This window comes from Lepus europaeus, chromosome 5, assembly GCF_033115175.1.
Source record: "Lepus europaeus isolate LE1 chromosome 5, mLepTim1.pri, whole genome shotgun sequence".
In the NCBI taxonomy this organism is placed as follows: Eukaryota; Metazoa; Chordata; class Mammalia; order Lagomorpha; family Leporidae; genus Lepus; species Lepus europaeus.
Genome location: NC_084831.1, coordinates 60,074,443 through 60,099,750, shown reverse-complemented (window position 1 = coordinate 60,099,750; position 25,308 = coordinate 60,074,443). Strand labels below are relative to the sequence as shown.

General features: G+C 44.6%; 1 protein-coding gene across 1 annotated transcript; it reads left to right on the top strand.

Moving 5' to 3' along the window:
* The first annotated feature begins 19,034 nt into the window (after nt 1-19,034).
* Nucleotides 19,035-20,363, top strand: DIRAS3 (DIRAS family GTPase 3). The gene has a single exon (XM_062193390.1). The coding sequence runs from the start codon at nt 19,069-19,071 to the stop codon at nt 19,756-19,758; it is 690 nt and encodes a 229-aa protein (XP_062049374.1). The 5' UTR covers nt 19,035-19,068; the 3' UTR covers nt 19,759-20,363.
* Nucleotides 20,364-25,308: the final 4,945 nt, after the last annotated feature.

The window sequence follows — 25,308 nt, the reverse complement described above, 5'->3', positions numbered from 1 at the left end:
GTGGTTTGCTGTATACCCACAGTGCATGTGCTGGGCTTTCACAGAATTTGGGAAAGGCAGTAGGGGAAGGAAGGCAGCTCTATCTTTACATGAACGAGGTACAGGCTCTCAAACAGGATGGCAATGTTTTCTGGGAGGCTTTGGACAATTTGTTGGGCAAGGAGGGATTGATCTTCACAATAATTGGGGGAGAAGGGACTATTGAGGTTTAATGGGCAAGGGACAAATCTGCTAATATCCAACAATGGAGGAGACAATTCCATACAAATTCCAAAAAACCATTAGAAATTTATGGAAGTAAGAATCTGTATTGTGACCCAACTGACGATCTGTAACTCCATTTTATGTATTTTTAAAGGCTATTTTATTGTCTTTGTATGTACTGAATTTTCCAGGACTGTAATTACCAAGTGAATCAAGGGGAGATTGTACTTTACTTGTTTCACAACTTAACCAAGAATGGCTCAGCACTTTGAAATCTTCCATCATCAGTGACAACTTAATAAAAGCTTTCTTAAATTTTTTTTAAAAAATGACAAATTGGCTTCTGATATTTGGGTCAATAAAACAACACAACTGTATCAGTTTGTACTTGGCGCTGTCACTTTCACCTTAATATACTCATTTAGTCTTCACCTCAAAATGTTAAATATAAAGAAAATGCCAACAATAAATATTCTTTGAGTAGTTTCCTGTTTTACATCCAAATTTACTCATTATAAGTAAGAGCAAACATCCGCCAACTTCATCGTATCTCTGAGAATTTCCAGATTAGAATACTTACTATTTCGTTACACATCACCTATCACTGATTCTCACTTTGTACCATTTCCTAAAAGTTTAGATTATTTATGCATTTCTATTTTCAGGATAATGAAGAGCAGTACAAATATTATTTTACATGGCAGTGTTGCATGTGATAGAGCTGAGAACGTCTGGTTAAGGCATCAAAGGTGCATATCCCTGGCAATGCAAGGACTTTTTTCAACTGTGTGATCCCCAGCCCAACACAGTGTGCCTCATTCATCAGTGTGTCTTCATGTGTTTCTGCTTCACACAAATTCATTCATTCATTCAATGTATATTGAACACTACCAGAAGATGGACACTGTGGCACCTTGCTTAAACTGCTTTGTAAATAGCAGTTGAATGCTGTGTATTTACTTGAACATGGGGTTTATCTACAAAACCAATGAAATTGGGTATGACAACATTTACTTGGAATAAATTTTACAGATCATATGGAATAGCACTGTCCCAGAGAAACAGAATGTGAGCCATTTGTGTAATGTAGAAAGTTTTAGAAGCCACAATCAAATAGGTGAAAATAGGTAATGTATAACTTGTATTCTCTGTACAAAGTTTTAAAATGAATATATTACAATGTTACAAAAATACATAGAAAAAAATCACTCCAATATAAATCAGATCACTGACATTGACTAGATGGTGACATACAAACTAGAAACAACACGCAAGCCTGGCACATGCATTACAGTGTAACAAACATCTTACACAACTAATGGTTTAGGTGAAATACGGTCCTATCAAAGTAAGTTGCGTTCAACAGAAAAGTATTTTACAATGATTCAATTTTAGGGCAAATTAAATTTTACATTAAATTTTAGCTAAATTAAATTAAAATTCCAGTTCCTCAATTCCAGTAGTCACATTTCAGGTGCTCAGTAAAAATATACAGCTAGTGGATATGATATTGGACAGCATAACTACTAAATACAAAACGTAAAACATGTACAACAGAACTTCTCTTTGGTAATGTACAAGCAACTTATAGTCTTGAGAATGTGTATCACCAGCCAGAATTGGGTCTAACTGGACAAACAGCACATGTTTCAGAGTAGAACAATTTGGAACTTGACCAAGAAGTGTTCACCACTTCAAGCTGTTCCATCACCCATGACAACTGCCTTTGGTATTTGGGACAACAATACAACACACCTGTATCACTAGGTACTTGCAGCTGTCACAGTCACATTGGTCCTACTTCTATGTGCACACAAATATGCTGCTAGCCTTTATCTTAGAATATTAAATATAGTACTCTGAGTATTGTCTTACTTTTCCTATATCCAAATCTGTTTGCTGTAAGCAAGAGTGAGCACCTGCCAACCTCACTGCCTCTCTGGTATCATCACACTTGAGCATTTTCTTTTTTCTTTTTTTTTTGACAGGCAGAGTGGATAGTGAGAGAGAAAGAGACAGGAAGGTCTTCCTTTTTGCTGTTGGTTCACCCTCCAATGGCCGCTGTGGCCAGCGCATCGTGCTGATCCGAAGCCAGGAGCCAGGTTCTTCTCCCAGTCTCCCATGCGGGTGCAGGGCCCAAGCACTTGGGCCATCCTCAACTACCTTCCCGGGCCATAGCAGAGAGCTGGCCTGGAAGAGGGGCAACCGGGATAGAATCCGGTCCCCAACCGGGACTAGAACCCGGTGTGCTGGCGCCGCAAGGCGGAGGATTAGCCTGTTAAGCCACGGCGCCGGCTACACCTGAGCATTTTCAAGTTGAAGCATATCATTTTATTACCTTACATTTATTTATTCTCTATATAACAAAATATAGTCCTTTTTCTAAAAATTTAGATTAGGATTTGCCTTTTTCAGGATGACAAATGGATCATTACACACACATATTCGAGATGGAAGTGTTCCATCTGATAGGGCTCCTGTGTACATCTGCATAGGCCTTCTTCAATGGTATGATTCCAGCTTCATGCAAGTTAAGAAGTACCAAGGGCTCTCTCTGGCTCTCCCACTCTCTCTCTCTCTAACTCTGACTTTCAAATAAGTAAATAAATCTTTGGAGGAGGGCGAGATGGAAAAGAAAAAAAAAACAAGGGGCCTGAGTTGTGGTGCAGCAGGTAAAGCTGCTGCCTGCGACACCAGCATCACACAGGGGCACTGGTTCAATTCAGGCTGCTCCACTCCCGATCCAACGCCCTGCTTATGTGCCTGGGAAAGCAGCAGACGATGACCCAAATCCTTGGGCCCCTGCACCCATGTCAGAGACCGCAACGAAGCTCCTGGTTCTGGCTTAGGCTTGGCCCAGCTACATCTTTTCTTAAAAAAAAAAAAAAAAAGAAGAAGAAGAAGAAGAATGAAAAGTTGGGTTTCATTATAGACTCAGCAGATGCTGAGTTAACAAGAAGGCAAAAATAGCCCCAAACTGGAAGCAACTCAAATGTTCATTCATAGTAGAAAACGTGATGTATTCATTCTCTGAAACACTCCACAGCAGTTGTGATAGAGGAAAAAAACTAGAAACATAAGACATGAACCAATCTCACAAACATCATTTTAAGCACAGAAATCCATGACAAAAGGAAATCTATTATGTGATTCTACTCATATATGGTAAAATCCAAGCAAAACTGTAGAAATCACTATAGACATCTGCCTGGTAATTAATGGGCAAGGAGCAATTCTGGGGAAGGGACCTGAGCATGGCTTCTGGGTGTGGAAATGGCCCGCTGGTTACAGCAATGGGTTGCACTGACCTGTGTGCCGATGAGCTGGACGCTCGTTTTCACACGTGATGCAATTCAGTATCTTTTTAAAAAATTCATCAATGCCCTAATCAGACCAATCTCACAGGACTGTTTTATACACTATAATAATGTAATACTTGATGTGACAATTTATAAGCAAGATTGATTAAACAAAAGGGGGAAATTATATATGGTTAAAACTGGCAATAAAATAATAAAGCTGTACTCCTTGAAGAACACAATTGAAAAAGGTAGGTCAACAAAGGCAAAACTCCTGCACAGCCGCTACTTGTGTCGGACCCAGGCCAGGGCCCTCTCTGGCATGTGCGCACACTGTCTTCACCTCTGAGGCTCAAGCTGTTCTTACCCAACCTGCCCTGCTTCTGGTCCCAGTGACACGTTTCTCTTAATACTGTGATTTGCTGCTACTCCTCCTGAGTGAATGCAGCCCTCAAAGATTTTTTTTTTAAGATTTATTTATTTATTTGAAAGTCAGAGTTACACAGAGAGAGAAGGAGAAGCAGAGAGAGAGAGGTCTTCCATCTGCTGGTTCACTCCCCAATTGGCTGCAATGGCCGGAGCTGTACCGATCCGAAGCCAGGAGCCAGGAGTTTCTTCCAGGTCTCCCACATGGGTGCAGGAGCCCAAGGACTTGGACCATCTTCTACTGATTTCCAAGGCCATAGCAGGGAGTTAGATTGGAAGTGGAGCAGCCAGGATTCGAACCAGGGCCCATACAGGATGCTGGAACTGCAGATGGCAGCTTTACCTGCTATGCCACAGTGCCAGCCCCCAGGATTCTTATCCTAAGAGGTACATACCTTCCAGGGGGCTTTTGTATGGCTGTAGGCTATGCATAAGATGTTGAAATTTGGGTTTTCACCTTCAATCTGACAACACAGCTTACTAACTGGGCTGATTTTCTGTGGGTTTTTCTCATTGCTGTTTCTGTGGCTGTTGCTATAAACGAAAGGAAAGAGGAGAGGAGAGAGGAGAGCAGAGGGGAAAGAAAAGGGGAGAGGGGAGAGGGGAGAGGAGAGGAGGAATCTCATATTTTCTCTCCTAGATTTTCAGGTCCCTGTAATCTCTCTGCAAGCCACCTTTTCCAACATATTTTCCACTGATCTCCTAGGTGGTACCAATATTAACAGAAGAAAATTCACCACCACTAAATGCCTTGAGCTTCCTGCTTTCAAACCTTTGTCCATGCCTTGCCCTCTCATTTCTATACTCCAGCTTCCTCTACGAGGCTCTGATGACCACTCCAGGCCCCTGGGCATGCTCTTTCCGGCTCTCTCCAATGGCTATGTATTGACCACATTTTCCATATGCTACATCAGAAAGTATCATCTGTAGAGGATTTTTCTACCACTTGTGGGTATGAGTAGCCATGTTGGAGATGTTGTTTGAAGATGGAAATACTAAACTTTCACACACCAGTTTTTCCAGATGTTTAAGGGCAGGTTATAGGCCAGGCACTAAGAGGGGTCTTCAAAAAGTTCATGGAAAATGCATATTATGAAAAAACTATACATGGATTTCAAATTTTTTTGCATCAAAATAAACTTATCCTTCAATTCCACTTTCCATAAACTTTTTGAAGTATCCTGATGTATTCTGCTTAGCTCATGGTCTTTCCCTGTCTCCCACTGGTAACTTCTAAAGCATTTAATGTTTGTCATATATACGTGTCCCTGAAAAAAGTGTAATATTATTTTGTGAGCATGTATCTTTAATTTATGTAAATAAGGGGATAACACTGACCTCATCTCATTTTCTTAGTGCTTTTCAGTACTCATTCATGTTGTGATATGAACATCTAGTATTTCACTTTTTAAAAATATATGTATATTTTTAAAGATTTTATTTATTTATTTGAGAGGTAGAGTTATAGACAGTGAGAGGGAGAGACAGAGAGAAAGGTCTTCCATCCGCTGACTCACTCCCTAAGTGGCCACAATGGCTGAAGCTGAGCCAATCCGAAGCCAGGAGCCGGGAGCTTCCTCCGGGTCTGCCACATGGGTGCAGGGGCCCAAGCACTTGGGCCATCTTTTACTGCTTCCCCAGACCATCGCAGAGAGCTAGATTGGAAGTAAAGCAGCCGGGACTCGAACTGGCGTCCATATGGGATGCCAGCGCCGAAGGCAGAGGATTAACCTCCTGCGTCAGAGCACTGGCCCTGTATTTCACTTTTAATTGCAGCATGATAACACTCTGAGGCAAGCCTCCTCTGCCATTCCTCCTCTCCTCTCTCTAGTTCCACCCTCAAGGGAGAGCTAGCTTTCATTGGTTGATGCATACCCTGGAATCTAAGACATTCACTTACATAGACCTCATAATATCCAGAAAGGTTCCAAAGAAGGATTCTGACCCATTTAATTAAAAAGCCTATGCTGGCAGTATATTCAAAGCTTGATTAGTGCTACTCCATGGTCTTCTCTGCCTTCTGAGATCATCACTGCTGATCCTTATGGAATCTTTCTTCCCTTGACCCCAGAAGATTCTTTCAGTCATCACTACACTCTCCATAGAATTTGAGTGTTCTGTATTTTTCAGGCTGTATATCTGTGCAAGAGTGGAAGGTGGGGGGTTGGGCTCTGTGCTCGACTGGCTAGGCAACCTTGAGTAGGTTCCAGCCTTCCACTGTGGTTGGGAGGATAAGTGCTGAAGTCATTCTGGGTTTGAATCTCAGCTCTGTGTAAACATGGGCAAATTATTCACCTAGGAAATGGAGTAATCGGCCAGAGATGATTTCTAGGATGGATTCCAAATTAACCACTATTTCATTCATAGATGCTTTCTTGGTTCTGTGCCATTTGGCCATTGTTGTGTCTGGAAATCCTCTTCTCTTCTCTGTTCTAGGTTCTTTCCAGATGATATGGCAAGATCTCTATGAAACTGTCCCCATTCCTCCAGTCCCTCACCCCCATTAATTGGGAGAAATTTCTCAATAATTTTTTCCATCATAAATTTATATCTATCTGATTGGTAGATGGTATTGACAAACCTGCTTCCCTATGTAAGAAAAACAGAACTGTATTAAAACACACCACACACAAAGTTTAATTAACTACTTATTTGTGAAAGAAGAACCTCCTGACTCCTGGCTTCGGATCGGTGTAGCTCCAGCCATTGCAGCCAATTGGGGAGTGAAAAACTACACTACAAAAATTATAATAGAATATGTTGATAGCCCAAGGATGGGGAAACGCTTGATCAGAGTTGTATCTACATGGGGGCAGGGCAAAAGCCAATTCTGGTCCTCTGTAGCATTCATTCTGGCTTCATAAATAAAACAAAGACTAAAAAACACTTTTGAAGCTCAGAGACTTGGGCCCACCAAAAACCTGAAAATTAAATATTATAGAACTCTTCCTTTCTATATACCTTACCACCGCATCATCAGCAGTCCAATTTAACAATACTAGATTATACTTGAAACAGAAGACCTCTCTCTCTATCTTTACCTCTTGCTGTACCTCTGCCTTTCAAATAAATAAAATAAATCTTAAAAAAAAAAAGAAAGCAAAGAAGAAATAAAGCAAGCATCAAAATCAGATTCAGAAATATGACACAGATTTTAGAATTATCAGATAGGAAATTTAGAATAAATGTGATAAATATGTTAAGGACTTTAATGGGAAAAAATGAAGAACATGCAAGAACACATGTAACATAGCAGAGAGACAGTTACTCTAACAAAGAATAAAGAAATGCTAGAAATCAGAAACACTGTAGGGGGGCAGCACTATGGCATAGTGGGCTTAAGCTTCCACCTGCAGTGCCAGCATCCCATAGGGGCACCAGTTCGAGTCTTGGCTGCTCCTCTTCAGATCTAGCTTTCTGAGAAAGCAGTAGAAGATGGTCCAAGTACTTGGGCCCTTGTACTGTGTGAGACCCAGAAGAAGCTCCTGGCTCCTGGCTTTGGATCAGCCCAGCTCTAGCTGTTGCAGCCATTTGAGGAGTGAACCAATGGATGGAAGACCTTTCTCTCTGTCTGTCCTTCTCTCTGTAACTCTACCTCTCAAATAAATAAATAAAATCTTTTTTAAAAAAAAGATACTTAAAGACAAAATATAGGGAATACAACATTAAAAAATAAGGGATGGGAAGGATGAAATGGGAATACTGTTAAGAGATACTTGTATTACATGTGAAGTGATATAGTATTATATGAAAGCAGACTTAAATTAGTCATACAAATATATGTTATAAATTCTAGGGCAATGACCAAAAGATCTTTTTAAAGATATAATTGAATAGTGCACTAAGGTTAATCCTCCGCCTACGGTGACGGCATCACATGTGGACGCCGGTTCTAGTCCTGGCTGCTCCTCTTCCAGTCCAGCTCTCTGCTATGGCCTGGAAAAGCAGTAGAAGATGGCCCAGGTGCTTGGGCCCCTGCACCCGCATGGGAGACCAGGAAGAAGCACCTGGATTCTGGCTTCGAATTGGCGTAGCTCCGGCTGTTGCGGCCATCTGGGGAGTGAACCAACAGAGGGAAGAACTTTCTCTCTGTCTCTCCCTCTCACTGTCTGAAACTCTACCTCTCAAATAGATAAATAAAATCTTTTTTTAAGAAAACTATATAATTGAAGGGGCCAGCGCTGTGGCATAGCCAATAAAGCCACTGCCTGCAGTGCCAACATCCCATATGCGTGCCAGTTTGAGTCCCAGCTGCCCCACTTCTGATCCAGCTCTCTGCTATGGCCTGGGAAAGCTGTAGAAGATGGCCCAGGTCCTTGGGCCCCTGCACCCACATGGGAGACCTGGATTAAGCTCCTGTCTCCTGGCTTTGAATGGGTGTAGCTCTAGCCATTGTAGCCAACTGGGGAGTGAACCAGCGGATAGAAGACTTCTCTCTCTCTCTCTCTCTGCTTCTCCTTCTCTCTCTGTGTAACTCTGACTTTCAAATAAATAAATAAATATTTAAAATATATATATAATTAATATGCTGAGAGAAAATTAAATTATACAAAATCCTCTAAAACTAGAGGGCAGAAAAGTGGGAGAAAATAAAAGAAAAATTTTAAAAAAGTGGGGCCAACCACTGTGGTGTAGGAGGGGGTTAAAGCCCCAGCCTGCAGTGCCAGCATCCCATATGGGTACCAGTTCGAGACTTGGCTGCTCTACTTCTGATCCAGCTCCCTGCTAATGTACCTGAGAAAGCAGTGGAGGATGGCCCAGGTCCTTGGGGCCCTTGCACCTATGTAGGAGACCTGAAATAAGCTCCTGGCTCCTGGCTTCAGATCAGCCCAGCTCTGGCCATTACAGCCATTTGGGGAGAGACCAGCAGATAGAAGACCTCTCTCTCTCTTTCTACCTTCACCTCTGCCTCTCTGTAACTCTGCCTTTCAAATAAATAAATAAATCTTTAAAAAAAGAAATAAAGAAAAAGTGCAATAAATAGAAAAAAATTACTAACATGGTAAATGTTGAACCAAACATATCAATAATCAAATTAAATGTGCATTGTCTAAATATACCAATTAAAAGAGAGAAACTGTCAGTGTAGATAAATAAGACCCAACTATGCATATTTACAAGAAACTCATTTACAATATAAAGACACAAATGAGTTAAAAGTAAAATGATGGCGAGGTATACCATAATGATACTAAGCAAGAGAGAGTTGGAGTAGTTACATTAATTTTAGACAAATCAGCCTTCAGAATAAGAAAAATTATCAGGGATAAAATACAAAGGACATTACAAAATGATAAAGGGTTCAATTTTGCAAGGAGCATCCAAGATGCACTCTTTAATGTGCATGAACCTAAAAAACAGAATATCAAAAGGCATGAGGTAAAAATTAATAGAACTATGAGGATAAGTAGACAAATCCATTATTGTAATTGGAGATTTAACCAGCACTCTTTCAGTAATTGATAGCTCCAACAAGCAGAAAATCAGTAAGAATACAATTGAATGGAACAGTACTATTAATCAACTGTAGTCCATAAAGATGTTTCCCATGGGGATACAGTTACTAATTCTGAACCATTCTCATTCTCTCTCTCTCTCCCTCTCTCTCTCAGATTAGACAAATAAGTAAATGTGACAGAAGGTGGGAGCCAAATTTCTTACTGCTGTACTTGAAGTTTTCATGTCAATCAAAGAAAGAGCTGGAGTGATGCTTTATGATAATCTATTACAGTTGGATACATCCAAAGAACTCACATTTAACTTAATATAGATACTGATAGAAATATTTACATGTTTTGGTATTCAAACATATATTTCTTTGCCCTGTCAGCTATGAGAGACTCAAAGCAATGACCTCCATGTCACAACAAGCATACAAGATCCTAATTTTTTTTTTTTTAAATACCATTCTATTTGAAGAAATGGTTGATTTTGGGACTGGGGCAGGAAATGCAGAGGATAAGCTTGGAGAATCTTGTAGTGCCAGAAGTAAGGATTTGCCAAAACACAAACAAAAGAACCCCAACCCATCACTGAAAGTACGTCCAGGGAATACAGGGGCAAGCTGAAAGAACTCCCAATGACATGGAACGTTCCGCCTTGTTCCGGACACGCGGTACCCAGGGACCCTCTCTTCCCGGCTTCCCCTTAGCGGGCGGCACCACAGCTCCAGTCATTTCCTCCCCAGCCAAGACCTGTTTTCCCTGGCAGCCATCTTTTTTCTGATGCTGAAGATCTGAAAGTGAACGAAAGATGGCATTCTAGAGGATCTGGACGGCAGAGATGCCGCTTACCTGAGTTAGTTCTCCAAGTTGCATGTCTGTAGCAATACCACAGCTTTGACTCCACTGTCTGCAGACCTCACGAGGCTCCCTGGGACACAGTTGAGATCGGGAAATCTTTCTGGGAGAAGCCGATTTCTGTCTGCCATCTTTACAACTCACTACCTTGTCACCTGAGTCTGGCGCGTCTACACAGAGGGCTTCTTTGACCCTGAGGGCTGTAGTGGCTGGCACAGTCCAACCACCCTGTACTCTGACTTCTAGGACATTACACAGGGACCTCATCCAGGGCTCCCACGTGGGAGCTGTCAGTGTAGCCATCCTCTGCTGCCTCCCAGGATGCATTGGCAGGAAGCAGGAAGCTGGAACCGGAAGTAGAACCAAGCAGAACTCAGCACTTTGATATGGGATGGGGGGTGGTCCTAAAATAGTCTTAAATGCTATGCAAATATCTACTCTTGTTTATATATTTTTTGACAGTTCTCACCAGAATTATCTTATGTTACAATCCCTAAAGAAGAATTTTATTAGCCATGGAATAAATTCTTTTTTTTTTTTATGAATTAATCTTTTGGAACATCTTAGGTCAGGATGACTTCCTTTTTTTTTTTTTATTTCAATTGGCAGCAAAAATTCCACAGGGCTATAAACATTTAAGGTCCTATTAATAGGGGCCGGTGTTGTGGCACAGCAGGTTGTGCTGCTGCCTGCAACACTGACACCCCATATAGGTACAGTCCGAGTCCCAGATGCTCCACTTGCGATTCAGCTTCCTGTTCATAGGTCTGGAAAGGCATCAGGGGCCTGAGTGCTTGGGCCCCTGCACCCATGTGAGAGACCTGGGCATGAGAGACCTACGAGACCTGGATGAAGCTCCAGCCATTGCAGCCATCTGGGGAATGAACCGGCAGATGAAAGGTCTCTCTTCCTCTCTCTGACTCTGCCTTTCAAGTAAAATAAATAAAATCTTGTCAATAATCTAAACAACTTTCTGTATTTTGTGGAAATATTAGAAATTTTCCTCCTGATTTTGCCATTATATTGAGTTCAACAAAACTGTGTGACATTGTTTTCATGTGATGCAACATAAATATTGCAGAGTTGAATACTAACAATGCTCACTACAAAAAGGATGGGGAATTTTTGCTTTCTGCATTCAAATGCCTTGTGGAGAGAGGAGAAGAAAAAAAGAGACCGAGAGCTCAAAGAGCTGGGTAGAGAGGGGGGGACTGATGCGGCAAGGTTGTAAAGGGGTCGTCTCAAGCTTTCCTCTCCGTCAGAATCGCCCAGGAAAGCTCAGAGCCCGAGGCTGCACCTCCAGATTCTGATTGAGTAGAAGCATCTGAGGTGTTGTTTAACAAGCACTCCAGGTAATTCCAATACAGGTAACCCTAGGCCCACGAGTTGAAAAGCAACCCAGGGCTCAGGTGAGGGGATTCACCTTGAATGAAGGAGTGAAGAAGCCGGAGGAGGTGTGTGACCGGGAGCTGGTGAGCTGTGTCTGGTGGCTTCATTTCTCATAAGCAAGGGATAAGCTATCTGTGAGAAGGAGCTATTTGTAGGAGAAGAGTGCAGGAGAAAGCAGACAGGTTGGGAGCAGATGTGGTAGGAATAGGAGAAGAGACGTGATTGAGACATGGGAAGGGGCTCTTAAGCAACCCTGATCCCGGAAATCAAAAATCCTGAAGACGATACTTAACCTGCTTGTGAAGGTGAGGATGAAACTGCCAAGGGGCTTAGGGAGGATCTAGTGGGAGACCGACAGGAAATAGACCCCCAAAAGTGTCAGGGTAAAGGGCCAACCTCACCCAGCACTAGAAAAGCAGCAAGCTGTCAAACACTTCAGTCCTGGAGAGACCAAGGCGGCCAAGACCCTGCCACATGGTTCATCTCTGGGTGCCTGGCCTCCCATGTGTAAAACAGAGATAGGAATTTTCCCACCTCATGGAATCAAAGTGAGATCCAAATAGTTAATACACGTAAAATTACTAGAGCAACGCCCGCTCATGGCAAAGGCTCAAGGCATTGTTACCTCATTTATATTTACAAGCAATACCCTGCTTGAATATTGTGCTCTATCATTTCGAACATGCGTTTACACAAATAAGTAGTTGTATTTCAAACATAGATCTTATTATAAAATGTTACTAAGAAGATGAAAGTAAGAGGAAAATGAATCTGTACAACTACTATTACATCCATGCGACTAGTTCCTGACCCATCAGGAATTGGAGACCAGGTCCCCAAATTCCAGTTGCATTTTCTGAGTGCCTACTGTGTGCTGGGTATTGAGGAAGGGGCTTTTTTTAACACATCGCACTTGCCAAGGATTCCCCCATCATCAGCTGAGGAAATTGAGGATAAGCCCAACTATAAACAGGTGGTGGAAGGAGACCTGGTGAGGAAGTCGGGCTGGCTCCAAAGCTGGCTCTCCTTCAGGGGCTTCCAGCCCTCTCCATGGAATGCCTGCTCCCCCACCGAGGTGACTGACTCTGAGGGCCACACGCCAGCACCTCCGAATAGCCATAAGGAAGTCAGAAGTAGGTGATCTCGGTTCTACCCAAGAAAACCTGATAGTTTCATGGAAAATGTAAGGCAAGTACACCCAGGGCTGCAACACATGGGGAAAAGGTGCCTGGGGAGCTCAGGAGAGATTCCAGCTGGAGGCCCCATCTGGAGCTGAACCTCAAAGGAGAACAGGACTGGGGTCTGTGGGTAAGAGGATGGGGACAGGGAGGAGGGCAGCAGCACACGCATGGCATGGACTGGGTGGGGAAGCAGACGTGCAGAACCCCAAGGAACAGCTAATTGTTAAGCCAGTGTGTGCAGAGGCTTGTGGAAGGTACGGTTCAAGAGCATATGTGGAATTATCGGGGCTGGGATGATTCATTTAAAGATTTGAACTTTAATTTTACAGGCAATGAGAAGCCATTAGAATTAGGTTGTTTTTGTTTTGTGCAAATGACTTTTTTAAATTTTGAGCTAATAGAAGATCCATGTGGACCTGTAAGAAATAATACAGGCCGGTGCCGCGGCTCACTAGGCTAATCCTCAGCCTATGGCGCCGGCACCCCAGGGTTCTAGTCCCGGTCGGGGCACTGGATTCTGTCCCGGTTGCTCCTCTTCCAGTCCAGCTCTTTGCTGTGGCCCGGGAGTGCAGTGGAGGATGGCCCAAGTGCTTGGGCCCTGCACCTGCGTGGGAGACCAGGAGGAAGCACCTGGCTCCTGGCTTTAGATCAGTGCAGCGCCGGCTGTAGTGGCCATTTTGGGGGTGAACCAATGGAAAGAAGACCTTTCTCTCTGTCTCTCTCACTGTCTAACTCTGCCTGTCAAAAAATAAATAAATAAATAAAAATAAAAGAAATAGAGAGCCCAAGTAACGTTTGCTCAGTAGTCCCAATGGTAATATCTCACAAAAGTATAATCTGCATCACAGCCAGAATATCAACATTTTCTCAATATTTTATTTTGAGATAACATTTTTAATTTCCATTATAGTCAAAGGTTTAATGTTCTAGTAAATAAAGAGACCAACCACAGTCCAGTGGGAGAATATGCGAGTACAACCAATAATCAAATGAAGAGATATTCAACCCCACTCATAAATTTTTAAATGATAAGTCATTAAAACTACAGCAGTATATAATTCCTATTGATTTCTTTGGGAAAGATTTAAAACAGTTTGATAAGATGTTGTATTTGCAGCAAAACTGGTACACCACACCAGCATTTTTTTTTTTCATTAAAAAAATAGTTCCCACAAATAAGGGAGAGTATATATCTTTCTGTGTCTGGCTTATTGTCCTCCATTCCAACTATTCTGCCAATGATAGAATTTCACAGAATGTTTATCAGTCTTACCCAGATTTCTCCAGGTTCACTTGTACTCAAGTGCACGTGCATGTCATTTTGTGGAATTTTACCTTAAGGATGGATTTGTGTATCTACAGCCGCAGCCAAGACAGAGAACAACGTGGACACTACAATTCTTTCTGTTGCCAATGTGTAAACACTCAACTTCCATCAGTAGCATGAGCAGAGAGTGGATCACAGGCAGTCCTGAGCAGCTCCACGGCAGGCGCCCGCCTATCGGCCATCACACCAGAGGAGCGGCTGGGAGTGCCAGCAGAAGTCACCCTCAACCCCTGGGTGGAGCCGCCGCCACTGGCCCTAGTCACCCACCGCAACCAGAGGCACAAGGCAGAGACCCCGCAGACCCCATTCTCAGAGTGGCCCAGAAACCAAGCCCAGAACCACAGCAGGGGCGCACGGGAGCAGTGGCCCCGGGTGGCTCACATTCCGCTGGCGACCCAAAGGTCATCCCACGGAAGGTTCTGTGAACAGTAAAGTGGTTCAGTGCAAGAGAAACAGATGTGGTTTCAGCAACAGGCATGGCGCCCAGGAAGACGAATTTGTACAACGGAAGGCAGTGAAGTAGTGTAACCCCAGGAAATCCTTAGGCAGTGTAGGAGATGGAGAGACCCTGGTATTGGATGTTTGTTGACGGAGAAAACGAAGCACTCCCGGAGGCCAGGCCCAACGGGGCAAACCCTGCCGCAGGCGAAGGTTCCTCCCTCCCCAGTCTACGGGCCGAGACCCAAGTATTCCACTCCTCCCATGCAGGGAGAAGTGCACACAAGCCGGGTGCAGGGAACAAGGTAGAGCAACGAGACAGAACATGGATTGGGGTTACAGACCGCTGTTCTCAGGGGTCTCCTCGCCAAAGACAGCCTGGAGAGGATGGCGATGAAGAGGATAAGCAGAACCTAGGAGATGAGACCCAAGGTTAGCAGCTACCCCAGCATTACCATCGCAGAGACCCAGAAAACCCTAAACCCACACAAGAAGCAGCCACTGGGCCCGGGTGAAGCCATGGCCTGTGACTCCGGCACCCCATGTGGGTGCAGGTTTGAGTCCCGGCTGCTCCACTTCCAATCCAGCTTCTTACTAATGCGCCTGGGAATGCAACGGAGGATGGCCTAAGTGCTTGGACCTTGCCACTCATTTGGGAGACCTGGATGGAGTTTCTGGCTCCACCTGGCTGAGCCTCAGTCATGGTGACCATTTGAGGAGTGAACCAGCAGGTGAAAGTGTTCATGCAGACTCTTTCACTGTGTGTGTGCCTCCCTTTCTATAAAACCGCTTTTCAAGTAAATGTTAAGGGGGGGTGGGGGGGGGGGTGTCAGTGGATTCACCAGCCCGCAATTCATCTGCTTGGATAATTTTTTTTCCCTGAGTGGTATTTCATGACTTGTATATACCATAGTTTTTTTGTTTGTTTGTTTGTTTTGACAGGCAGAGTGGATAGTGAGAGAGAGAGACAGAGAGAAAGGTCTTCCTTTTTGCCGTTGGTTCACCCTCCAATGGCCGCTGCGGCCGGCGCATCACGCTGATCCGAAGCCAGGAGCCAGGTGCTTCTCCTGGTCTCCCATGTGGGTGCAGGGCCCAAGGACTTGGGCCATCCTCCACTGCCTTCCCGGGCCATAGCAGAGAGCTGGCCTGGAAGAGGGGCAACCGGGATAGAATCCGGAGCCCTGACTGGGACTAGAACCCGGTGTGCCGGCGCCACAAGGTGGAGGATTAGCCTGTTAAGCCACAGCGCCGGCCCCATAGTTTGTTTTACCACCCATTCATTAAAGGGCGTGTCGGTTGTTTTTAGTATCTGGCTACTGTGAATTAAGCTGCTATAAATATTTGTACACAAAATTCACATGTAAAAACGTGTGCATTTCATATGAACAGAAGTTTTCATTTCTCTAGTCTAAATACGCAAGAATACATTTACTGGATTGTAGGTTTAGTTTTTTAAACTGTCCAGGGTAGCTGGATCATTTTATATTCCCAACAGCAATGAATGAGTGATTCAGTTTTTCTTACCAGAGGATGTAATCACTATTTCTTAGGGTAGTCATTTTGGCGGGAGTATAACAATTTCTCGTATTTTTAAAGATTTATTTATTTGAAATCCAGAGTTACACAAGGGATGGACACACAGATATCTTCCTTCTGTTGGTTTATTTCCTAAATGGCTGCAACGACCAGGGCTGGGCCAAATTGAACCCAAGACCCAGGAACTCCATCTGGGTCTCCCACCTGGGTGGCAGGAGCCCAACTACTTGAACCATCTTCCACTGCTTTCTCAGGGACATTAGCAGGGAGTTGGATTGGAAACGGATGCCAATCCAGGAAGCTTTGGAAGCAAGTGTTGGAAGCGGCAGCTTAATCCACTGAACCCTAGGGAGGCCCTCTCTGGTTGTATTTTTAATTTAGATTTCTCTAATGATGTTAAAAAGCTTTTCATATGATTATTTGCCATACTTATGTCTTCAGTGAAGTCTCTGTATCTTCTAATTGAATTTTATTGTTTTTTGTATTTTTATAAGGAAATATACCAGTTATATGACTTGAAATATTTATTATTTATTTATTTGACAGGCAGAGTTAGAGAGAGAGACAGAGAGAAAGGTCTTCCTTCCGTTGGTTCACCCCCCAAACGGCCGCTACTGCGCCAGGAACCAGGTGCTTCCTCCTGGTCTCCCATGAGGGTGCAGGAGCCCAAGCACCTGGGCCATCCTCCACTGCCCTCCAGGGCCACAGCAGAGAGCTGGACTGGAAGAGGAGCAATCGGGACCAGAACCCAGTGACCATATGGGATGTCGGCGCCACAGGTGGAGGATTAGCCAAGTGATCCAAGGCGCCAGCCCCACCTTTAGATCTTATACAAAGCAAAAGTTTCTAAGTGTTGTGCACTTTGCTTTATCAAAATTTCCTTTTATGCAGCGTGCCACTAGTTTTAAGAACTCTTCGGCTAGCCTTAGAGCCCAGAGATTCTCTGTTTTTTTTTCTAAGTTTTGCTAAGTTTTTTAAGCTATTTGAAAATTTACATGTTACATATGATCATTTTTGAAATAAGGTGTGAAATTGTTTTTTTGTTTTGGTGTTTTCTACATCTAGCAAAAAAAAAAAAAGCTATGATTTTTGACAAGAATTGCAATCACCTGCAGATGAATTTAGAAAGAACAGACATTCTTAAAACATTTCCTCATGCTCTACGAACATGTTAATTCCATCTATTCAGCGCTTTGGTTTCTTGTATTAGCGATTTTCATCGTACAAACCCTTTCTGGATAGGACCGTGCGAAAAACCAGGCAGCCAGCCAACAGTTCTTGCAGATTACGCAGATCTAGCCCTACGATAGAGACCCTGGACATCTTGAAAGGCTGCGAAAGCTAGGTGGTGCTCAATTCGGTGATTCATGTGACCGCCCCCTCCCCCATCCCCAGCCTCCGCCTACGCTCCGAGACCTTCCAATTGGGTGAGGGGGATGCCAGGCGGCCGCTTGGCTCTGCCAGCCCCTCGCAGCCCCGTTTCCCCCTGCGCAGTAGGCAAGTGGAGTCTCCCGGCCTGTGCCCCCTGGCTTTTATTCTGCGAATTCTCGAGACCACTGGTTGCCGCAGGCTGCAGCTCGGCTCGCGCCTAGGAGACAGGTAAGAGACTCGTGCTTTGGGAGACGGTGCTCCAAGCCACGGCGTGGACCGCTGTTGGGGAGGACCCCAGACCCTCGATATCCTTTGGAACGAGCTGCCCTGGACATGCATCTCTCGGTGCGGGGTTCAACGCGCCGCCAGCCCACCTTCGTGGTCCCTCGGGGACCCTTTGCCGCAGCCACAGCTTGCGGTGCCGCGGATGCCCGCGTCCAACTCTCACCCGCAACTTCGCATTGGAGGCACGCGCGCGCGCGCGGGTACCAAACCGTAAAATTAGCCTTGTTTTTTCCTTTTCAACCCCCCCCCCCCATTATTATAGATTTGCTCTCTGCTCTTGGTAAATGAGAGTTTAGTAGTGTCACGAAGAAAAATTAAAATGGGTACGTTGGAGTACGGGGCCACCAGAGATGGGTGAAGTGTGGAGACCCGGCGTGGTACTGTGACCCGACTGTCTGAGATGGGATAGGGGACGTTCTGCCCCAAGGGGTGCTGGTGGGGTGAGCGGAGACCCTGGCTCGGTCCGGCGGAGCGCTCTGCTGTCCTCTGCCGCTTGCGTATCCCCGGCTCTCGGTAAAGTGCGTTCGGAACCTTTTCCCCTTTACTATCTTCCCCTCGCCAGAAACACGCCTTTCCCCACATACTCCTGGCATGATCACTTTGACCGGCGTGGTGCCGTCAGGGGCGTTGAGCCCTCATCCGTGGTGGGCTGTTCTCACCAGCTTTTCCACAGTTAGATCTTCGCGGCTTCCGACGCCTGCGGCAATGCAATTCTGTGTTTCTCAGCGGGCTGGAGCGAGAATGGCACAAAGCTGCTTCAGACGGGGTGCCCGGGGAGCGCGGGATAAGGCTAGAGGTGCGCATCTCCCCTCCTGCCCCCAACTGGCCATTCTACGCTATCCAGGAATTTCCTCCTTTTGAAAATTTGTATTTATTTATTTTTCATCTTATTTGAAAGGCAGCGAGAACGGGAGAAAAAGCTCTAACATCCACAGGTTCACTCCCCCCAACAGCGCAGGGGAAGCCAGGAGCCCAGAACTCCATCCGGGTCTGCCAGGTGGGTGGCAGGGACCCCATCCCCTGCCACCTTGCTCAGGCTGCACATTAGGAAGTGTCGATCAAAAGCCGAGTTGGGGACTGCAGCCCTGGTACGCGGATACCGGAAGCGGACGGCCCAGACTGCCCACCCTCCCGCGGGATTTTCTTCGTGTTGTGTAGGAGGCGTCCCGAGGGTGCTGCTGACCAGGCACACTGAGCTCTGGCCGCCTTCCAGGTGAGAACTCCCGCCACTCACTCTCTCTCCTTCCTCTGCAGGCATCGCCGGTCACCTGCCAGGAGCCAAAGCAGTTGCGTCTCCCTTCGGAATCCCAGCGATGGGCAACTCCTGCTTTCCCCTCAAGGAACGGCTGTTGCTGCGGCTGCGGTCTCTGCCCCCCAGCCTGCGCATCGTCCGCTCCTTTACTCGCTACCGGAGGAGGATTGACTACCGCATCGTGGTGGTCGGCTCCTCCGGGGTGGGCAAGAGCGCCATCGTGAAGAGGTGGGTCCGCGGCACTTTCCGCGACAAGTACATGGCATCCCTCGAGAGCACCCATCGCCAAGGGATGGGCCGCAACAACAAAATCGGCGCCCTGCACATCACCGACACCACCGGCACCCGCCACTACCCCGGGCTGAAGCACTTCGCCATCCTGCGGGGCCACGCCTTCGTCCTGGTCTATTCGGTCGCCAAGAAGGAAACGCTGGATGAGCTGAAGCCCTTCTACGAGCTGATCCGTCGGATTAAAGGCAACAACCTGCACAAGTTCCCTGTCGTCTTGGTGGGCAACCAGAACGACCAGAGCACCCGGGAGCTGAGCGTGAGTGACGGCGCCGCCCGTGCCCTCGAGTGGAATTGCGCCTTCCTGGAGACCTCGGCCAAGACCGAGTTCAACGTGCAGGAGCTCTTCCACATGCTCCTGAACCCCGAGAAGATGCCCACTGCCTGCCTCCAGAGCCCCCAGAAGAAGTTCCAGGTGTCCAAGACCATGGAGAAGCTGCTCACCAAGTGCATTGTCATGTGAGCCCCAGGCCTTCGGAGCGTGACCTTCCTCTCCTGTAGTGTGTAGAAAAGACTCATGCTCGTGTAACGTGTCACCATTGTACGCGGTGGACTTGTGTGCCGTGGTCCGGACTGTAACAACTAGCCCTCTGTAGATGTACCTTGTAAGCTGACAACTCTATTGCCCAAGACGATTCAGGTCCCTGAGGTATTGGCGTTGAGGGGGAGAAGAGGGAAGGAGCGCTGTGCATTTTAGATCAGACTGTTAATGCTACCTGGGAAGGAAGAACATGTTTTGAGGGGGAGAAGATACCAAAATGAAAGATCCCACAACCCTTCTTGTAACCCTATGATTGTGTATTGTTTTTACACTTTCTAGTTCTGTAAGTGCCTGATCATATCTTTTCATTGTGTACTTGATTGTTCAGAGACGTGTTTTTCCAACAAATGCCTTGACAGATTGCTGTGTGTAGTAGCAGCTCCATGACATGAGGGTGAGAGCAAATTCTGAAACTTCGTTCACCAAAGCTCTGATGGTTGTTTCCTAATATATTTTGAAATGTTTGGGTATTCCACACCGCAGCTTTCAAAACGTGTAACACCTCCTTGACTTAATAAAGCTTTTCTTGTGTGCAACCAGTTGTCAGACATTTCTTTCTCATTGGGCCACAAAAACAGTGCTTTAAAATTGAAGCCACATCTGTGCAAGGCTGCTCCTAAGAACTTCACACATAGTTGGTCCCTGCAATGCAGAGCTGTTTCGTATCCATAACGTTTCCTGGGCTGATACCCGGAAGAACTCCAGGCATCTTGGAAGAGGATGCTCACTGTGGTCCTGTTTCAGAGGAAGCAGGTGAAAGGCAGAACTGAAGTTTCTGTTGCTTCAAGTCTTCAAGAAATAGGGGAGAAGGGGATGAAATGGGAGGGGGGAAATGGTTGGGATTTGAAATTTGAGAAACTCCCCCATAATGGAGTTTTAGAAGAGATTAATTTTACATTTGAGCATAAGTTTTGAGTGAGGGAATACATAAATACACATATCTCCTTGCTTTAGTGTATTTGTTTTTAATTTGAAGGAGGTAGAGGGAAGCTTTTAACTGATTATCCACACAATATTTTTTACTGAACAGATATCTATTGGCCAACTTTTGTGTTTCTAGAAAGTAGGCGCACCATTCAGAAGGAATCATCTATTTCACAGTAAATAGACACTGAGTTTGGAGGTTAGAAAATCTATTCAGTGCCTCCTTTTTAAATGGCCAATTATTTAACATTTTCCTCATTCATTCTCATAGCAATTGTTCTCAGCCACTGGAAAATACTTAAGTGGTTCTGTCATATTGCTTCTTATGAACTCTATTCTTAAAAAATAACCTTTAGCTAAAGTCCCCTAATTCCACTTCCAAAAGAAAATATTCTATTTTGACTATTCCAGAATTGCCCTTGAAAAATCTATTGTATTTATTGTTGTTCCCTGTATTTGAGCAAAGAGATTACCAAGGATTTGAGTAAAATACAAACACTGATCTTTAGAAAGAAAAGAATACATTTTTAATGTTGCAGGTAATACTTAGTCAAAAATAAGACATTGGGGGGCATGCATTTTGTGTAGGAATTAGGATGCTGCTTGAGAGAACCACATCCCCTCTCAAGTGCCTGGGTTACAGCCCCAGCTTTACTCCCAATCCCTGACTTCCTGCTAATACACACCCTACGAGGCAACAGATGATGGCTCAAGTGCTTGAGTCCCTGACCACCCACATGAGAGACCCAGATAGAGTTCTAGGCTCCTGGTTTCAGCCTTGGCCAGCATTTGAGGAGTGAACTAGCAGATTACGGGTTTCTGTCTCTCTCTGCCTTTTAAATAAGTAATAAATTAATTAAATAAATAAATTAAAAAATAAATGTCATTGTATTTTCATATAACTTATGCAATCCTCCTGCTATATACTTCAAATCATCTCTAGATATATGACCTAATACAAGGTCAGTGTTACGGTTATGTAAATCATTGTTATGCTATATGATTTGGAGAACCATGACAAGAAAAATAGTCTTCACATTCAGTACAGGTACATTTTTTTCCCCAAATATTTGAAACCCATACATTTCCTCTTTAAGGGGACTAGTCACAAGATGAATGATTGCACCTTTCCTCTTTATTCATGGTACACAGAGGTAGAAAATGAAACATCGTCAGAACATCTTTAGAATCCTGGAAGGGAGGCAAGAAGCAACACAACAATTCCACATGCATAGGGTGTTTCAGAAACAGGGAAGATAAGCATTTACACCAAGACTTGAAAGTCTTCCCAGAAGAGATTACATGACTGGCATCTTTTAGGGCTCTTAGGCGTTCAGTTAGATGGGGTGAATGTCAGGGGAAAGCAGGGGAGACATTTCAGGAAGGCAGAGCAATGATCAAAGTCATGGACAAAAGTCACAGCTTGTTTCTAGAAATGGATGGAGCAGATTGGGGAAGACAAGCTTGGAGAGTCAAAGTTTAGAATTCATCCTTTAGGGGCCAGCACTGTGGCATAGTGGGTAAAGCCACCGCCTGCAGTGCCAGCATCCCATTTGGGTGCCAGTTTGAGTCCTGGCTGCTCCACTTCTGATCCAGCTCTCTGCTATGGCCTGAGAAAGCAGTAGAAGATGGCCCAACTCCTTGGGCCCCTGCACCTGTGTTGGAGACCCGGAAGAAGCTCCTGGCTCCTGGCCTCGGATTGGCACAGCTCCAGCCATTGCGTCCAATTGGGGAGTGAACCAGTGGATGGAAGACCTCTCTCTCTCTCTCTCTCTCTCTCTCTCTCTCTCTATGTAACTCCAACTTTCAAATAAATAAATCTTTTAAAAAAAAAGAATTCATCCTTCAGAATAATAGGAAATTTTTAAAGGATACAGGAAGACATAGTCATATTTGCAATTTTACTATTTTTAAAAAATTTATTTATTTATTTGAAAGGCAAAGAGAGGTCTTCCATCCTCTGGTTCACTCCCCTAAATGGCCACAATGGCTGGAGTTGGGCCAATCCAAAGCCAGAAGCTTCCTTCTGGTCTCCCATGTGAGTATAGGGGCTCAAACACTTGGGCCATCCTCTACTGCTTTTTCAGGCACATTAGCAGGGAGCTGGATCGGAAATGGAGCAGCTGGGACTCGAACAGGCACCCATATGGGATGCCGGTGCTGCAGGGGGAGGATTAGCCTACTACACCACAGCACCTTCCCCCATATTTTCATTTGTAAAAAAATTTCTCCAGAGCCTCTGTAGAAATGGCTTTGGAGAAAGACAGGTAGACTAATTAGAAAACTATTACTATTGTCCAGGAATTAAATTTTGAGTAAATGTTTTAGGCATTGCTAGAGAGGATGGAGACAAAGGGATGGATCTGAAAACTGTTTAGTAGGAAGAATGGCAAATTGTGAGAGTTTGGAAGACAGGGAGAAAATAAGGTGACTGCCAAATTCTGGGTGGGATATCTAGATGGGTTATGAGGATAATTAACCAAGTTCAAAGCTGCAGAGAAGAGCCGATTTGTGTGAATATCTGTTTGCACAGGCACGTACTGACGATTACATTTTGGATATCACAGTTGCAAGGTACTTATGGAACATTCAGGTAGAGGTTTCCAATATGAATTGGACTGGGTGTAGAGTCTGTAGACAATAACTTGCAAGTTCTCAGCGTATGGTTGATGATCAGGTTGTGGAAAGGGAGAAGAGAGGGCTAGATGAAAGGATTTAGGACAGTCTCTTGGGCAACAGAGGCATCTAGAAAGCTATGGACAAAGAAGAAACTGAAGGACACTTAGAAGGGACCAAAAAATAGGAGGAAATTCATAAGGTACAGAAATGGTGAGCAGGAAATGAGTTTCAAAGAAAAGCATGTAGTCCATCACAGAACAAGAAGAAGAAGGAGGGGGGAGGAGGAGGGGGAGGAGGGGGAGGAGGGGGGGGGGAAGGGGGAGGAGAAGAAGAAAATGCTTAAATTTTAGCAGATCAGTGACACTTCTGGTTTGTCAAGATAAAGTAATCCCATTCTTCCCAGGTTCTCTCTCCTATAACTAAAATAACCCTGGATGTAACACAACAAATAAGCAAAAGAAAATACTTAAAAGTGCAACTAGGAAGACAGCCTGAGAAGCTGGGCAGTGAGGAATGGTATGATGCAGATTTCCGTGGCTTCCAGTCCATCCCAGGCTCACGGAGGAGCTGGTTTGACACCTCCACCAAGTGCCGCCAGTGCATGCTCAGGACTATGGGGAAGAGTTCCACAGGACTGAGAGGGGAGCTGAAATCCCACTCCAGCCTTGTGCAGCGGGAGTCAGAACTCCGCCTTTGCTGGGTGGTGTTGATGAAATCCAACAGGTAGTTGAAAAGACACACCCACCTAGTCCTCAAACCACACCTCAATAGAGGGAGTGCCTGCTCAAACAAGGTAAAATAGGACACAGAGTCTCAAACCCTAATATCCTAAATGTCTAGGATACAAGAGAAAGATCATCCCTTGAACCTAAATCCCATCTTGAATGGGAAGAGAAATCAACAGGCACAAACAGCAAGATGAAATGAGTTGTTGAAATTATCTGAAGAGAACTTTCAAACAGCAATTATATGTTCTTTTAACAAATTAAAAAAATGGAAAACTCAGCAGAAATATACAAAATACTAAAAGAATTAAATGGAAATTACAGACTTGTAAACTATAATGACAAAAGTAAAAATCTGGGTGGGCTCAATAGTAGAATGGAGATAAAAGAAAATAGAATGGGTGATCTTTTCATTTTTATATAATGTCCCTCTAGTTCAAGTAACTTGATTTGCAATGAAGTATACTTTATGTGATAAAATTGGAGTATCCTTTATCTGAAAGGCTTAGGACCAAAAGTGGTTTTGCATTGAATAATATTTCTATAAATATAATGAGATACTGTGGGATAGGGCCCAAATCTAATCAGGAAATTAATTTATATTTCATATATACCTTATACACATGGCCTGCAAGTAATTTTTTTTCAAAGATTCATTTATTTACTTGAAAAGCCGAGTTATAGAGAGGCAGATGGAGAGAGAGAGGGAGAGATAGAGAGAGAGAGAGAGAGAGAGATTCAGAGAGAGAGTCTTCCATCCGCTGGTTGACTCCCTAAATGGCCACAATAGCTGGAGCCGGGCCAATCTAAAGCCAGAAGCCTGGAGCCTCTTCTGGTCTCCCATGTGCATGCAGGGCCCTAAACACTTGGGCCATCTTCTACTGCTTTCCCAGGCCATAGCAGAGAGCTGGATAGGAAGTGGAGCAGCTGGGACTCATACCGGTTCCCATATGAGATGCCAGCACTGCAGGTGGCAGTCCGGCCCCTGCAGGTAATTTTATACAATGTTTTCATTGTATCTGCCTTTTTTACTGTAACCTATCCCCTGAAATCAGAAATTTCCCACTTGTAGTGTCATTTAGAACATTTTGTATTTTCAAATTAAGGATATTCAGCCAGTAATCCATCCATTCCTGAAAAAAAATAATATTTGCATGACACATATTTTCAAATTTTCATGTGTATTATATGGTGTTGTAATCTT